At 35.4% G+C, this 17,225-nt stretch overlaps 1 protein-coding gene across 2 annotated transcripts in view; it reads right to left on the reverse strand.

Moving 5' to 3' along the window:
* LOC131035889 (thioredoxin Y, chloroplastic) overlaps positions 1-15,743 on the reverse strand; it is a 46,576-nt gene extending 30,833 nt beyond the window's left edge. For both annotated transcript variants that reach the window (XM_057967650.2, XM_057967651.2), the window contains exon 1: positions 15,363-15,743. In XM_057967650.2, coding sequence (XP_057823633.2) covers positions 15,363-15,569 — 207 coding nt within the window. In that variant the 5' untranslated portion in view covers positions 15,570-15,743. The remainder of the gene's footprint in view (positions 1-15,362) is intronic.
* Between the last annotated feature and the right edge of the window lie 1,482 nt (positions 15,744-17,225).

A 17,225-nucleotide genomic window follows, 5' to 3' on the forward strand; every position in this document is an offset into this window, starting at 1 on the left:
ACAAATTCTGATTTTATGAGTGTTATCTAGTCTAAAAGTACTAAAATTAACACCTAGCAGGATCGGTTCCTAGCAGAACTAGTTGTAAAGTCTTTAACCGGACTAGGCTCCTAACAGAGCGAACTTTAGAAGAGTTCAAAAACAACTTGTGGGTATTCATCCGCACCGTGGTTTTTCCTAGTTGGGTTTCCACGTGAAAAATCAGTGTGTTATGTGTGATGCTTTTTCATGTGATGTTTTAGTGTTTTTTGTTAAGCGGTAATACAAGTTGATCCAATGGTCATTGTATTTCTGATGTATTACTTGCTTAAGCATATGGGTGAAGTTGAGATAAGATATTAGGTTTTGAGATGATCTAGATGTTACCGGTTTATGTCTTTCACAGTCATACTGTGTTTTACCGGTAGTGCCTTGTTTTAGATCGGTGATACTATTTGCCAGTTAGTGCAGTCTTTGCAGTTTAAGGTTGTTGGAGAAGTTTTTGTCTATACTGATTCACCCCCCCCCCTCTCAGTATCTATTGGTTATTTACTATTCATCATTATTCATCACTATAATCAGTTGTTTCTTCTTACTCTATATGCTATGGAGAGTGAACTGTATTGCTGAGGTAGAGGAACCATACAGATATATGTGCCTCATTGAATGTTATGGGATAAGAAAGTCGGTGGAAGTACCAAGAGTTTCAAGGCTCTACATGTAGCAACTAGAGCGTGCAGGAGTTTAGGTACATATTATATATAGGTCTATGGCCAAAGCATGTGATTGCTTAATCATATTCCCATACATTATGCATGATGTCAAGTTCTGCTTGTTTATTTTGTTGACTGCATGCCAATAGTGACTCAGTGATTGCACAAGGTTCTCTCTTGCCTATCAGCTCATCCTATCTGCTGCTCTCATCATGCATAGGGTCACTCCTGAGTAGAAGAGATGTGTGAGGGAGTCCACATGCTCTGTGGTTGAAGACAATGCCCTTTGATGATACTCCCTCACCCTCTATATCTTTCCTTCTCCCTCTTGTGCAACTTTCTGAGGATTTTGAGAGGCAGATTTGGATGACATACTTATGTTGCAATTCAGACTTGACATTGTAGTCCCATTTCAGTTGGCTTAAATAATGTATTCATTACAGAGATTTTGTGGGAGAATCCAACATTGTACCTATTACTGTTAGGTTATGAGGTGTAAACAGAAACAATGATGGATGCATCCTTCAAGAGCATGATTTCCCTATGAATAAATGTAATTGGTACTACTTAGAGGCATTTATACTCAATGCTGATATACTATTCAATTGAGTTGTGGTACTAATTATTGCTAAAGCTCTATTTGACATAGTAGTGTTGGCATTGCATGAAGATTGCATTAATGAAGTATAATGTTGTCATTGATGTCAATAGTAACCGGTAATGGAGTTGTATTACAACCAGTAGTGATGCAATAGTGCAACCGGTAGTAAAGCAGTGATGGAAACCGGTATTGGTATTTGAAGCAGAGTGATCAACCGGTAACCCTAACCAGTTGATAAGCTGAACCCTAACCGATGGAGCTTGGTGAATTGGTTATGATGATCTATGATCGAATGGTGATCGGAGATGAAGATGCCACGTATGCATGATGCACGTGATGAGTTCCAAAGTGATTTTGGCGCGTGAAGATAACCGTTTATCTTGGGAATGAGCAATTGCATAGCATGAAGTGGAAACCACATGATGAGTTACAGGATTCGATGAGCGTTGATCCAGGAGCGGTTCAAGTTGTCTAGAACAATGTGTAGTTAATTGCTATGTAATCTAACAGTCATGTTTGAACCGATATGTTTGTAATCTCGATGAGATTTGTAGGTTTTGTGATGTGTTACCGACCTATTGTATTTGCTTATAAGGTCGATGAGTTGTTTTGTAATTGTGTTGGCAATTTTGGTTAAATGTGGTAGTGTGATTGTTGCCGAACCAGAAGGAGTGTCTGCAGAATGTTTTGAAGGCAGATAGAAGCAGAAAAGGATCTGACTAAGCAAGATAGTGCTATTACCAGATCAGCAAAGACCCTCTTGTTCTCTAACCGTTACAACAGTTAAATCCCCTAACCGAGTAAGCTTTAACAGGCTTAGTGTTGTCTAAATCCTCTAACCAAGTGATCCATTAGTTTGGATTTGAAATCCTCTACCAAGTTACTCCTGACAGAGTATTGCCTTTAACAGAGTATTGTAGTCAATCCCTTAAGCGGATGGTCCCTAACCGAATCTGTTCTTAACAGGACATTATTATATAAGCTTCTAACAAAGCTTGGCTCCTAACAGGGCGAACTTCAGAAGAGTTCAGAATACTTGTGGGTATTCATCCCCACTGTGGTTTTTCTCATTTGGGTTTCCACGTGAAAAATCATTGTGTCAGGTGGTGAATGATTTTGTGGTTATGTTTTGATATGGTTGATATGATTAACTGGTAATCCACTTAAATATGATTAGATGACTCGAAGTGATCTGAAATGAGCTATTACTGATGATAGTAAAGTGATTTAATGTTTTGGTTAAATGGTATGTGAGTTACAGATCTGATTACATTGTATCTTTGATATTTTAGTCAATCGGTAAAGCTTGACAGTGGAGTTACAGTTTTGGATACAGTGTCTAAACCAGTTCAGTTTTGCAAGATGTTTATGAGTTGGGATTAAGTTTGGTGAAAGTTTAGTTTGTTTTCTATCTTCTAATTCACCCCCCTCCCCCACCCCCCTCTCAGTAGTTGACCGGATCCTTATTGTTTCATCATATTATCAAGTAGAGTTTGGAATTTTATTCTGATACACTATCTGATTTAATGGTAAGTGGATTTTTTGTCACTGGAGAATTATAAAAAGGAAATTAAATGCTAGCTGAAAATGTAAGATTTTTGGAAATGAGATAACTGTATTTTCATTTTGCTTACTTACTGTAGTTATCATCTCTCTTTTTTCCCATTTTTGCTATATGTTAGTTGAGCTTAGGAACTCACATGATCTATAAGGAAATTGATCCCTGACCTTGTTCAGTATTACTAGCTCAGCCAAAACTAAAAAAATCAAGCAAGATTTTCTGATGTCCAACAAAGGGGATCTTCCAGCAAGATGGGACCAATCTTCTCATTCCCCCTTGCTTGTAGGCAATTCATGGCAATATTTTTCTAGAATTATATCCTGGAAAGTGAGGAAAGGAATACCCAAAGGCAGCTCTCCCGTAAACCCAGGAAAAGGCTTCCCTTGCAGCTCCTATAGTTCTGGTGGATGCTTGTGACTGTAATGTCCCCTTTCAGGATTTACCATAATTCAGCCCTGGGACATCAATTTTAAACTAAAATAAGAATTGTAATATATTAATAAACATAACTTAATTCAAACTTAATATATTTCATTATAATGTTAAATTTAAAATTTAAGATTAATTTAGAGAGTAGAACTTATCTTGGTAGATTCCTTTAGTTTGTACCGGTCCTAAATATGGTAATATCTCTACTCAAAATCCGATCATAAATGTGGCTATGACTTCTCCAACCTTTTTTCTCTACAGTATTGTGTCGAATATTCTTCCCTTATGAGTTGTGACATTATAATCATTAATGAAGTAGTGTGTCTTTTCCTAAATTCCACCATCTTATATAAACATAATCACATCTCTGACTAATCGTGACTGCATCTCTTTACTATTAGTAAGATTATTTCTGCTATATCTATTATTAGTTGTGCCTAAGTTACCGGTACGTCTAGGTTTTTACCTGGATCCGGGTACGATTCGAATCAGATTCGGATTCGAACTGGAATCCCTGTGGAATCGAACAGGGTTCCTACATTTGCCCTCTGAAATGTATCCGCATTTTCAAACATGAATCCCAACGTATTTGGAATGACGTGGCGTTTATTTTTCGATTCTGTGGCGTTTTTGACGAGTCAATGTCGAATGTGGATTTCGAGGGGTTTTTTTTCCACTTTTTAGAAAGAAAACGTGTTTACCCTAAATCAAAATACATAGGTTTCTCTTCGAATTTTTTGTGCAGCCGAGAAGAACAGATGCAAGCATAGACGACGCAGCAAGGCGACGCACAACGAGGGCAGACGAGGGGAGGTGACGCACGATGAGGTCAAACGACGGCAGACGAGGGCAAAGTAGCCTCCTCCCAACGAAGATTCACTATTCCATCCATTCGAATAGCCTCCTCCCGACGGATATAAAACCAAATTTGTGTTCGACGGAAGTGTTTTCTTATTCTCCTATAATTACTCTATATAAGTTTTAACTTTAATTTTAGGTTTTTAATTTACTAAAATTTTATTAAAATTAATATCGTTTATTATTATTATTAACATTAAGAAGCTTACAATTATTTTAATGAATTCTATTGTTTATTAAATTTAAACTTAAATTAGTTATATTAAATTATATTAATTAATATTAAATTAAATATTATTTAATATTTATTGTTAATTTTATTATTTATATTATTATCATACATGTGTTATTTTATGAATGACCTATTAAGTAGTATTTATATTAATAGGTTTTGAAAAATAGTGATAGGAATATAGTTTTACTTTTATTTTGTTAATATTTATTATTAATATTTAACATGTTTAAAAACTAAATAATATCAAATAACTTTATATTAATATGGTATTAAGATAATAGTTCATAAACTTATAAATTTAATATAATATAGATTTATATTATTATGACATTAAAGTTTTAGGTATTAAATATGTATATATTTATGATTTCATATGTTTATTAAAGAGGCATACCCAAAACATACCCAACCCCCTTCAAAAAAATTGACGTATCCGCGTACCAAAACTACATACCCGTACCCGTATCCGTACCCGATTCGGTAACTTAGAGTTGTGCTAGGTGATCCGGATAATCAATCTGACGCTGGCCTTCATCTGATTTAATATTGGAGAATATGCTGGGAATGTCTTTCTATCGCCTGGAGTGATTTATTGTCATTTCTGACTTGAGTATAAGCAAGTAAATATGTATGGTGCTAATTTCTCCTAACGATGAATTGCTGTTTGCCGATGTCCAGTTCTATATCCCCTTATCGTGAAGGCAGTCGTATTTAATCTTAACGGAAGAATATATATATATATTGTAATATGTATACCGACTGCTGTTCCTGCAATTACTGGGTGTATATGGAATGATGTTTGTTACAGATCAGATTGTATATGCAGTCCCACATTTCTTCGGTATAATATATATATATGTATATATGAATTACACTATTGCTGATTCACCCAGTCTGATTGCTTAATTGATGTAGTATTTGCAATGGTGATGATTTGGTTGTAGGTAGTCGTCTTTTCAGATATATGACTTGATGCTTTTGCAATACTAGATCATTGTCTTCTATTAACTCTTCTATCACTGTGAAATTGGAATCTTTTATCTACTAGTGGATCCCCTCCACTTTAGTCTGCCGAACTCCCTCCCTTCACCTCTTCAAATGCTCAAAACACTTTGCTTATATATCTCATGGTCTGTTGGAATGTTGTGTCTCTTTCCAACGTACACCCCCTTTGCAAATGTAGCGACTCCCTAACTAAATAATTTGTTGGTTTGTATTAACGTATCTATTAATTATGGTTTCTTTTATACATGTATGCAAAGGCAGACCAAATCTGACACTTATACATGTATGCAAAGGCAGACAAATCTGACATGTGTCAGATTTGGTCTGCCACTGTGTGTTTATTTCATAGTTATTTAATAGTAATTAATATTGGCTGCAAATTAATATTTTATTTAATAATTGATTATTAGAGAGATAAATGGTATTTAATAATTTATTATTATAGAGATAAATGGTATTTAAAAATTTATTATTATCGAGATAAATGTTATTCATTATTCAATAATATAGCTGGTAGAAATAAATAGATGATTAATCAGTAATAAATAAATGTATTGATATTTAATTTAAATAAATTTTTACGTTTATTCTTTTGTATTTTAATTTTATTATCATTATTTATTATTAAATTATATTTCAAAGTGGGGACATCACAGTGACTCAAAGGAACTACACAAAAAAAGACAAGGTCTGGGCTGATTCTGGTGAATGGCTTGGTCCAGCAGACCTTTAGGTTTTAACTCGTCATTCCAGAAATGTTCAAAAGTATTTTTGAATTTCTGTTGTAGATAGGTTCTAGGCTTTTTCACTTGGCTTTATATGGACTAGGTGTGATGTTTTGTGTCTGGTTCAATGAACTCGTGGTTGGGAGGGAGCGCCTCTTCTTCCTCTCTAGTTAGCTAGTTTTTCATAACTGTAATACTGGTTTTTTTATAGGTTAGGCCCGTTAGGGGTTTCTTCCTACAAATAGTTATATGATAATAGTTGAGAAAATTATGCACTTGCCTTATGTATTTTGTTTATATTCTCCAAGGCTGGGTTCTTTGTGCATGTTGTTTATATTTTCTCCAAAGGTGGGAACACCCATAGAACCCCCACTAATTCACCAGAAAGAAACAGCAATGAAAATTATTGTAAGTCCCTAAAAACCAATGATATACACTCTTCTTTAGCATACATTAAATTGATTTACAAGGATAAATACATGCATTGGCTGGATATGGCCGATGCACATGCAGACTGCTCCTGAACTAGCCATGCAAAATCCACCTCAGTAACTCTAACTCACATTATGCAGTGAGGCTCCAGTACATAGGGCCAAATATGCATATGGATTTTACCATAAAGTAGACTAGCACTTGCACCTCAATGAGGTGCAATGGTTACGCCGATAGTCAGATATAGTTTGGTTAATTTATTTGAATGCTAGATAATTGAAATTTTAACTTCTCATGACTGTAGACTGTTGTTTATTCATTTGAGGTGATGGTATAGCAAATAGACTTTAAATGATCTTCATCAAAAAGAAGTCAGAACTTCAGTATAGCATCCTATGGCATATATTGTGGGTGTCAGTGAGATCACAAAGTGTAACGTCTTTGCTAGCAAATGCCTTGTACAGTCCACTTTGTCATAATTCCAGAATAGGTAAATATGGATCACTTAAATCGAGTCCACTTTCTTCCAGATATTAATTAAACAAAGCAACAGGTAACCAAGATCAGCACTTCTATGGTCGAGAGATGAGTCAGCCCCAGACTTTGCTTGTTGCTTGTTCTAGACTTGGTGAAAATATCTCTAGATCGTTGGTGCCAAGTTGTAAGAGATCCTGTAATATAACATCAGGTAGGAGATCAGTTATACAGCATGTTGACGTGTGTTTTGTGACCACACCAACACAAAATAAAGTTTCCCAACAGTCACCTTATCCTCTCTTGATCAAAATCATGTGTATGCTAAGATTGCAAGAAGATCATACAATGACTCCAAGGTTCCAACTGCGTACTAGCAACTTTTTGATGGATATAGACTCATTTGGCTTTGATGTTTGTGGGTAACCCAAGGGGACTTACGTTTGGATCATTCTTTCACTTCTTTGTTGTGGCTGGAACTTCATCATCAGATATAGCAATTCTGTGATGCTTCTGCTTCAAACAGACTAAATTGGAAATGAACTGAAATTGAAGAGGAAAGGGTTTAGGAAGACTAAGCTAAATCTAAGAACTCAATAGGTAACAATGATCCAGACGAGATCAACCACACTTTGCTTCACCACTAGCAGACAACTACATAAAGAGGGTGCAATCTTCAGAGGTTGCATTTGCAGGATTTTAAACTGTTGATGAACACCATCAGAAAACAATGTTCATCCAACAATTTAGATTAAACACACGCATACAAGAGCTCAGTCCAACCATGCACTATGGATAGAAATTACCTATCAACAAAAGGTATGAGCAAGTGATCTCACCATAAAACACTGCAATCAACTTTGTTCATCTAAATGCTTGAAACAAATCTAAACTAATTCAGGAAGGCGAAACCATGCAAGCCAAAAAATAACACAAGTGAACGCCATCAGCGAACAATGTATCACTATTATTATCTCAATAACTTATCACAACAATTTCATTCAATCTCCCTCCTTTACAAATGAAGGGGTGACCCCCTTTTATAGGCCTCCAAGAGGAAAATGGATGGCCGAGATTACCAACCAATCAATGGCTAAGATTAAACATGCAAAACCCTAATTACAGTTTGACCAAAGATTCCCAACCATGATGCCAAGTAGTGGGAATAACAATTAATTAGGAATCACACCACTATCTATTAATTACCCTTTGTCCCCAAAAATGGCATCCATATTGCATTAAATGCACCACTACATTCAAAATTGCCGATCATGCATTAAATGAGCCACTAGTTCCTTGAATATACTAGTCGCCATGCAATTAATCAGCCACTACTTGGTCAAATATTCCCCACTAATAAATGTGCCACCACGCCTTCATGTAATTAATAGATTCTCGTCCAAAAATGGACGACCATTATTCTGTTCATTTATGGCGAATGCAATGAATCTGGCCATGACGGCCTCCAACTCTCCTACGGAGACACTTGGCACGGTCTCTAGTTTGAATTCCAGTAATGAAATATCCTCTTCACACTTGGAGATTTTCCCGCCTTGGAAGAATTTTAACAATTTTTTCCACTTCAAAAGGAATCCTATACGTCTAGAATTCTAGGAGAGAGAAAATCTTTCTAGAGATATTTTTGTCTAGAAAGAATTTTCTTGCATTCTCGTGCATACCTCGTCCTGGAGAAAGAATTTATGTCAACTGACCATTTTTCCCATGTATGAGAAATTTTGTCCTATCCAAAGTTCTAGAGAGAAAATCTTCATACTTAGCCAATTTTCTTTGTGCCTCGAAATTATGTCAATTTGGGCACATTTCTTCCCTGAGGAAGGAATTTTTGTTTGAGGACGAAATATCTTTCTTGTCATGAAATCCACGGCCTATCTCAATCCTTGGGCATAATTTTGATTAAGTGAAGGAATTTGGAAAATTTGGAAAATTCCTCCATGTACTGATTTTCACGCTCTATTTTTGACCTAAGCATATTTTGCACTGGAGAAGGAATTTTGAGGTTCTTGGAAATTTCCTCCTTGATGCCATTTTGGCGCCTTGTCCCTTCATGGAGCACATTTCTTCATGGAGGAAGGAATTTTGTCTAAGGGGAGGAAATCTTCCTTGTTATGTTTCTACCGCCCAAGTGCTAACTTGGAGAGCATTACTCTTGTGATGGAGAAAATTTTTTGAAAAAGTGAATTTTCTTCCTTGACTTGAATCTGGCGCTGCCCCTTGACTTTGGGTGCAATTCCCCTATGGAGAAGGAATTCTTGTCATGGAGGAAAATTCCTCCTTACCCTCATTTTGGTGCCCTCTTCATTTCTTAGGCGCAATTTGACTAGGAGGCAAGAATTTTGTGCTTGGGAGGAAATTCCTCTACCTCATTTTAGCACTCAATTCCTTGGGAGGAATTTTGTACTTGGGCGCCATTTCAAATTGGAGAAGGATTTGCTTGTTTGGGAGGAAATTCCTCTTGTACCCCTTTGTAGCGCCCATTAACAAATTCTTACCATCTACAAACGAGTTGATAGTTATCTTTGAGTTTGACTAAAGGAGAATTGTCCTAGCCTAGTAAACTTTTCAAAAGAGCTTTTAACATTGCTAGTTTGTTATTATAGGTCCAAATATCAAGATGGTCTTTATTTACTAGTGCAAAAGAATCACTTGTGTTTCACTAAAGGAGAGTCTTCTTTATCTCGCAAACTTCTCAAAAATGCTTTTAACATTGTTAGTTTGTTATTGTAGGTTCACATTCAAGATGAATTTTTGTTTGTTGATACAAAAGAATCACAATTTATAATTTTCCATGTACAAATCAGATTTAAATTTGTGCACCATATTTGTTTACAATCACTTAAATAAATTTTATAACATAATAACTTTAAAACTCAAAAACATAAATTTTATTTATTTAAACATCTAATAAACCAATTTATTTATATTATAAAATTAATCAGATAACAAAATTGACACGAGAAATCAGTGTTTAATCCAAAATAATATATCATTATTTTATTTTAAAATTTAAAACATATGAGACATTTGTTTCCGAATTAATTTTTATTAAGATAGTATCGTATTTTGTTTTTGATTGAGTTAAGTATTTTCTGAACTCTAAGTAACTTCATGGCGAAAACTCCCCCTCACCCCAAGAAACAATTCCGTAATATCCGAGACAAAGAAATACTTATTTTCTTCATTTTCCTTGCACGATCATAAAAGTATCGAGTTTTTAGACCATTATGATCTATCACTCTCTTCACCTATGATTATAAGTAATGTGCATTTTACCACTTAGTACCTTCGTTTAAAACTCAAAAACATAAATTTTATTTATTTAAACATCTAATAAACCAAAAACATAAATTTTATTTATTTAAACATCTAATAAACCAATTTATTTATATTATAAAATTAATCAGATAACAAAATTGACACGAGAAATCAGTGTTTAATCCAAAATAATATATCATTATTTTATTTTAAAATTTAAAACATATGAGACATTTGTTTCCGAATTAATTTTTATTAAGATAGTATCGTATTTTGTTTTTGATTGAGTTAAGTATTTTCTGAACTCTAAGTAACTTCATGGCGAAAACTCCCCCTCACCCCAAGAAACAATTCCGTAATATCCGAGACAAAGAAATACTTATTTTCTTCATTTTCCTTGCACGATCATAAAAGTATTGAGTTTTTAGACCATTATGATCTATCACTCTCTTCACCTATGATTATAAGTAATGTGCATTTTACCACTTAGTACCTATGATCATTATTTTATTTTAAAATTTAAAACATATGAGACATTTGTTTCCGAATTAATTTTTATTAAGATAGTATCGTATTTTGTTTTTGATTGAGTTAAGTATTTTCTGAACTCTAAGTAACTTCATGGCGAAAACTCCCCCTCACCCCAAGAAACAATTCCGTAATATCCGAGACAAAGAAATACTTATTTTCTTCATTTTCCTTGCACGATCATAAAAGTATTGAGTTTTTAGACCATTATGATCTATCACTCTCTTCACCTATGATTATAAGTAATGTGCATTTTACCACTTAGTACCTTTTCTTCCTGCGTTTCAGAGAGGAATTAGATGAATTGGTTCTAATGTTGCAGACTAAGGCTACGATTATTCATGGAGCCTAGTGAACTCCACTATATTCCGTTATGCTTTGATGAATTTCCATGCCCTGTTCCAACGCTCTCATTTTGGCACAGGTAGGGAGGACGCTGGCAAAGGTTGTGAAATTTGGCTTTACACTTGCCAATTGCATTCGCTTGAATGTTTCTAAAGCCTTTTCAACAAATCCAATTTGTGCATATCCTGCAATCATCGCAGTCCATCACACCACATTTCTTTGAGGCATTTTGTCAAACAGTTCATGTGCCTTGTCTATGCTTCGACATTTTGCATACATGTCTACCAGGGCAGTTGCAACCATAGTTGAACTACTCGCGACTCGGCTCAACTCGCCAAGCCCCTGAGAAAAAAACTCGGGAAAAAATCGGAAAAACTCGGCCAAAAACTCGGCAACGTAAAAACACGCTTAATTTTAATAAAAAATGCATTTTTTTTGCAAAATTTAATGAGAAGATGCATCCAATGAGTCAATAAATGATAACACAAAAGAAACAAGCTGATTCTAGATATATTTAAATGCAAAGTGTCTACAAAATCGCATCCTCATGAGAAATGCTGATTGCTGGAAGCAAAATAGTAAATAGTTTTTGTAAAACCAAAAGTAAATACAACTTCCTCTTCCCAACTCTAGCTAAAACTAGTTTCAAACTTTCATCATTCATACTCATAGTTTCAAACTTTCAACTCTAAAATGTATAATACCAGGATTTCTTCAATGCTAATTATGTTGTTACATGGAGCCTAATCAAACTCGGAGGTTAAATTTTCCCTACTTCCATCAACGCAGTTGCCCCCTATATTTGTCGATGGGGGTTTGGGGGCAGCACCCCCAAGTTGGGGTCAAGGGGCATCGTCAAAGGATCCTGAAATTTGAGTAAGTCTGGAAAATTGAAGAATCCTCCAAAAACTAGATTTTGCATTATAACTCCTGGAGGTCCGAAACCACTCTCAAACATCCTGACAGTATATATGGAATATAACTTAAAGTACTTATACTTAAATGTTATATTCCATATATGAATCCTGACGGAGAGACCAAATTTTTTCACATGTTTGGGCCTCTTTTTTTAGTCTAGCCGAGTTTTTAAAAGAAACTCAGCGAGTTTTTGCTGCGAGTTAAAGTCAGAAAAACTCGCAGAGCTCAAAAACTCGGCGAGTTTCTGAAACTCTGCGAGTGTGTCATCTATTGCCCTCAGAAAATTCACATTATCATATATATAATCACATATAATAGCAAAAGGATTTGCAGTGTTGAAATATTCAACTTGTTGGTTTGGGCTGTTGCCTTCAATTTTCTTATACACTTTCTATATTCATAATTTGTTTTACAAATATACACACCTATTTTCAGATTTACTATAAATTATTAGATTTTTTTATAAAAAATTGACATCTCCAAGTACCCCGTCTTGGTGCAACCTTGATATACATATACATATATATATATATATATATATATCTTTGTGTGTTGCAACTGCAACATTTGACAAAATTCCTCCATCTTCAATGCTTTGATGGATGTCCATACACTGTTCCAAATCTCCCATACTGGCACAGGCTGGCAAATGTGAATTGATCAGGTTGGAGGCCTGTTTGTTGCATATGGTAAAAGAATATGACTACTTCATGAGGATGGCCACTTTTTCTGTAATCCCCATTAATCATATTCTACGAGATGCTGTCTGCTCTTTCATTGTTACTGAGCTTGTGTGCTAAAACCTTACTGCTGTTGCTCAACGCCATTGATATATTGCTCTCGTGCAGATGTCGATGGAATTTATAAAGTTTTTGGCAAAATTTTAGAGGCATTTACAAAGACGATTGGATAAATTTCAGAGGCATTTCTGGATTTAAAGCGACATTGTGCAGAGGAGTTGAAATCTGTTGTCAGCCATGAGGTGTTGTTGGAGATAACCATCACGTCACCATTTGTTTACCAACAACCTATTTCCGGCGTGACACAAATTTTGCGGTGTTAGACGAGCTTTCCTGGCCTGAGACAATTTTCCCGAATTGCCATATGCAAGCTTTCTCGCAATAGAAGCTTATCGGCTAATAATTACAACAGAGGAAATAATTAGGAAAAAGCCGCTCATCAACCCCACCTTTGTTTACTATGACTAATGACATTGATTCATGATTCATCTTTATGAATATCATGCCTTCTCTCACAGTATATTCTAGGAAAATTTTCAGGCGGCATGCAAAGAATGTGGGGAGTTTTTCATCTAGTATGTCTAGAAGGGTAGAGATGTGATCTCTATAATATAATTGATAAAGCTCAAAATCACTGGGTAGAATTTTGTACTGCAAAATTAAACACGCTTGAAAACCAACAGAAACGCATTTTGGCTCCAGTTTTCTTGCTGTAGCTCTAAAGGGTTTAAATTCGTTTAAAATTTGAAGAACATATCAATTGGCTTATGAACCTCGTATGCTATGGAAACAGAATAGAACACCCATTGTTCATACCCTAAATGCTCCAAAATTTGACAGAATGATTTAAGGAAATAGGTTGCTAAGCCAGGAGATCATTATAGACGAACTGTGACCAGTGAATGATACACTACATTTCCTGAGAAGTTCTAACAAATAACAAGAAAGGAAGAGAAGCATATTATATTCAAAATACAATGATTCACTAGGCAATTTTGGAGGCCCTTGACAAAGCTGGGAATAGAGCCCAACAAGCTAACATATGACATTGAATTCAGACGTAAATCTTGGAAGCCTAATTCAAAAGCCGGCTATATTTAAATATTAGATATCAAAAAGGAGGTGTCCGATTTGCTTTTCTTTCCCTACCTTACCCTACCTGCATCCAATTAATTGTCTCTCTCCATAACTCTCATTTTCCTTAAAAAGAATGTCTGATCTATACAAAGGTACTCGTAGTGCTTAACCTGAAGGTCCTATGGATGGCAATCTTGATGCTTGTCAACATTGTAATTATAAAAGCCACTGGATTGTTAAAAACTTAAAAGGCATAATATATGATGTAAAACAAATGAAATAAGATAAAAAAAAAATCCACATTAGAAACCACTCAATATCTGATACACTCACCCGCCACAAGAAATTATATGGGGTTTTTATCTGTAAAGAGGAACCACGAAAGCCCAAGTCTCTAGTAAAACCCAAAAGCCACTAGTTGTACTTGATTTTAGCAGCTACCAATGGACTTCATCGGGCACGCCCTTCAACATGCTTTAAGACCTTGGGACTATCCTCCTTTGATTTGAACAAAGTACTATGGTGAGCAAGAGTTTCTGGAAAAATCTGTGTATGTTTTTTGAATCAACGTTTCAGATTGCACTCAGCAATCCATCATCATGAAGAGGAAAAGTACTGATGTCAAAATACAGTGAATCCCTTTCTCTAAGCAACTAAACTTGTGCCCTTAATCCTCCTTCCTCCACCTTTTTCCTCAAGTAATTTTTCTTTGAAAAATTTCTGTTTTATTTTAATTGAGATGGCTCACAGTTTTCTTTCTAAAATTTCCTAAGAATATGCTCTCTCAACACCTTTCCCTGTCCCAACTAATGATTTTAATTTGTATTTCTTACAGGAAACAATTGAAATACTCCAATCTCTCTGTTACTATAAATGTAGTTGATAAATATACATTTGAGTACCGGACAGACTTTTTCGCGGCTTCTTTAGCTTGTTCCGATGTAAGCTTGTATATTCTAGAATTAAAAGTAATTGCAAAACCCAAGGGGTAATGTCCAACTGGTGGGCAATCTCGCTCACAGAGAGAGAACTGATTTGGGTTCCACAGAGAGAACCGATCTGGCTCGATTCTAAAACTAATGCTATTAAGGGAAATGCTGGGTGCAAGCCCTAATTGAATTTGATAAACTAGATGCACGCCATTGTATAAATAAAGCCTGTTCCTCAATTAATTTTATCATCAAACAACTTCTGTCACCTTATAGAGTTGTACACCAGACTGAAAGTGAGAAAATTATATAAAATACATTTTATATTTAACTCGCTTATACAGCTTCACCCTGATAATTGCTACATTGGGGCTTTAAGTTTCCTCAATTTCGCTGCAAACAACTTACTTCAATTTAAATAAAAAACGGTTATAAGATTCAGCCTCATTAACAAGCCTAACTAAAGCAACAGTCTCTATCGATTCCATTGAAAATTAAAAAATGGAGAATCTTGAATTGCTAATCGGCAAACCAAATTACCCGGAGATTAGAGTGACGGCCAGTAACGCTTGGCCTCCCATTTAAGATGGAATGTCGTATTGTTAAGGAATTGTGAAGGAATTGGTGTGGTCCGTGCCAACTGGGAACGCTAACCCGGGTGTTGCCTTCAACGGAGCGAGATAAGGAAGGTTTATGTGAACAGACGACATTGCAAGGATGAACACCCTTCCTTGCTGCCAATTCCATTGTTTTCTCGAATCTCCAGATATACACGAAATTTTGATGTCAAGGTTAAGTGGCGACCTGGATTAGCCCCACGATTATTTCTGTAGATTATAGTCTGACAGACATGTTTCCCTCGACCTCTATTTGTGTCCAATGGTAAGAAAGCGGTCCGCGGTCCTATGTAGAGGGCTTAGGATCTATAATCATGGAATGATAGGCTTGTGATACAAGGGAAAATGTTATATTATAAATGGATAAAGTTTTTAATTTGTATGAATGGATGTTCACAAGACCAAAACGGTCTAAGGGACTAGGGATTCCAAAAATGATACTAATTTAGGTTTTTCTCTAAGTTAGTTCTCCTTTTACGTATCTTGATTAAGAAAATTGCAGTTTTGTACAGCCTTGCTCCTTCAAACAGCTTATTCAGATTGTCCACCTTTAGATCGTTTTCAAACTGCTTACGAATATCTTCATATGCCACACAATCCATGATGAAGTGCCACTCCATTTCAACAACTCCTTTATTGCAAAAGATACAAATCATTTCTTCCCATTCTTCCTTGGGAGTTGACCATCTACTTGTTTCACGTCAAAGATTATGTGATCTAGTCCTCAACTGAGCCATTAAGATCCTAGCCTTACCCTTAATTTCAACCTTTAAATAAGCTTTTTCATCACGTGTCCACATGGGATTAAATTCTTTAACATGGTGAATCTTTTTCCGACCATTCTATTTTATCCACATGGCAGTCCTAAATTTTTCCATCACCCAAATTTTTATCTCTTCATTAGAAATTAGGACAATCTTGCAAATGGATGTCCCATTTGTTCATCCATTTGTCATTTTGCTTCTTCCACGTCTTCCTCCATAGTAACTAATGCTCTGCAAAAAGGATTAGAAAATCTGTTTGATGGCAACACACACAAGAACACAAGAAGCAAACGTTAATGTTAGCAACCAAAGATTATTCTAAATAGGTATATGAAGAAAGATATTGAGCATGAAATAAAAAGCATACAAACATAGAATAGATAAACTATGCTCCTCCAAATGCTAACCAAGATGCTCATAGTTGTTCCTCCCTTGTTCCTCTCATCTCCAAGTTCCCAAATGAGTGTAGCTCTCAGTAGCATTTTGCACTATTTTTTTGGATGTCTTATGGAGATTCAAGAGTATAAACTGAATGATCATGAAAATGCAAGTATGAACAAGCTAAAATGATATATTAGGTAATTAACTAAGATTAATTTTAGCCCAAAATAACAATGTGAGATGATTGTGTTAAATACTCTCTAAAATTCACTATAAGTTGGATGCATACAAGTTTTTAGGATCTAGATTGTGGAGAAATGAGCTCTATTTATAGGTAAAATGGAGCAATGGAGGGTTGAGATTGAACGATCTCAACAAGAGTCAGGATTGAAGGGTTTAAGATCCATGTGACGAACTTTCAATCCAATCTCAGGATGACAAATATCAACATGAGATGGGTTGAGAAGAGAGGGAATACGCATTAAATGTTTGACATGACTTGAGGGTTAACTTGGGAGGTAAGGTTAATGTTGAGTTGAAAGATTAAAGCCATTATCCAATAAATAATGTCTTTATCCAATGGATAAACTCTTATGCAAGAGTTAGTGAGGATAGCCATAGTCAAAGCAATAAATGTTTGA

Source organism: Cryptomeria japonica, chromosome 8 (genome assembly GCF_030272615.1).
Source record: "Cryptomeria japonica chromosome 8, Sugi_1.0, whole genome shotgun sequence".
NCBI classification, from domain to species: Eukaryota; Viridiplantae; Streptophyta; class Pinopsida; order Cupressales; family Cupressaceae; genus Cryptomeria; species Cryptomeria japonica.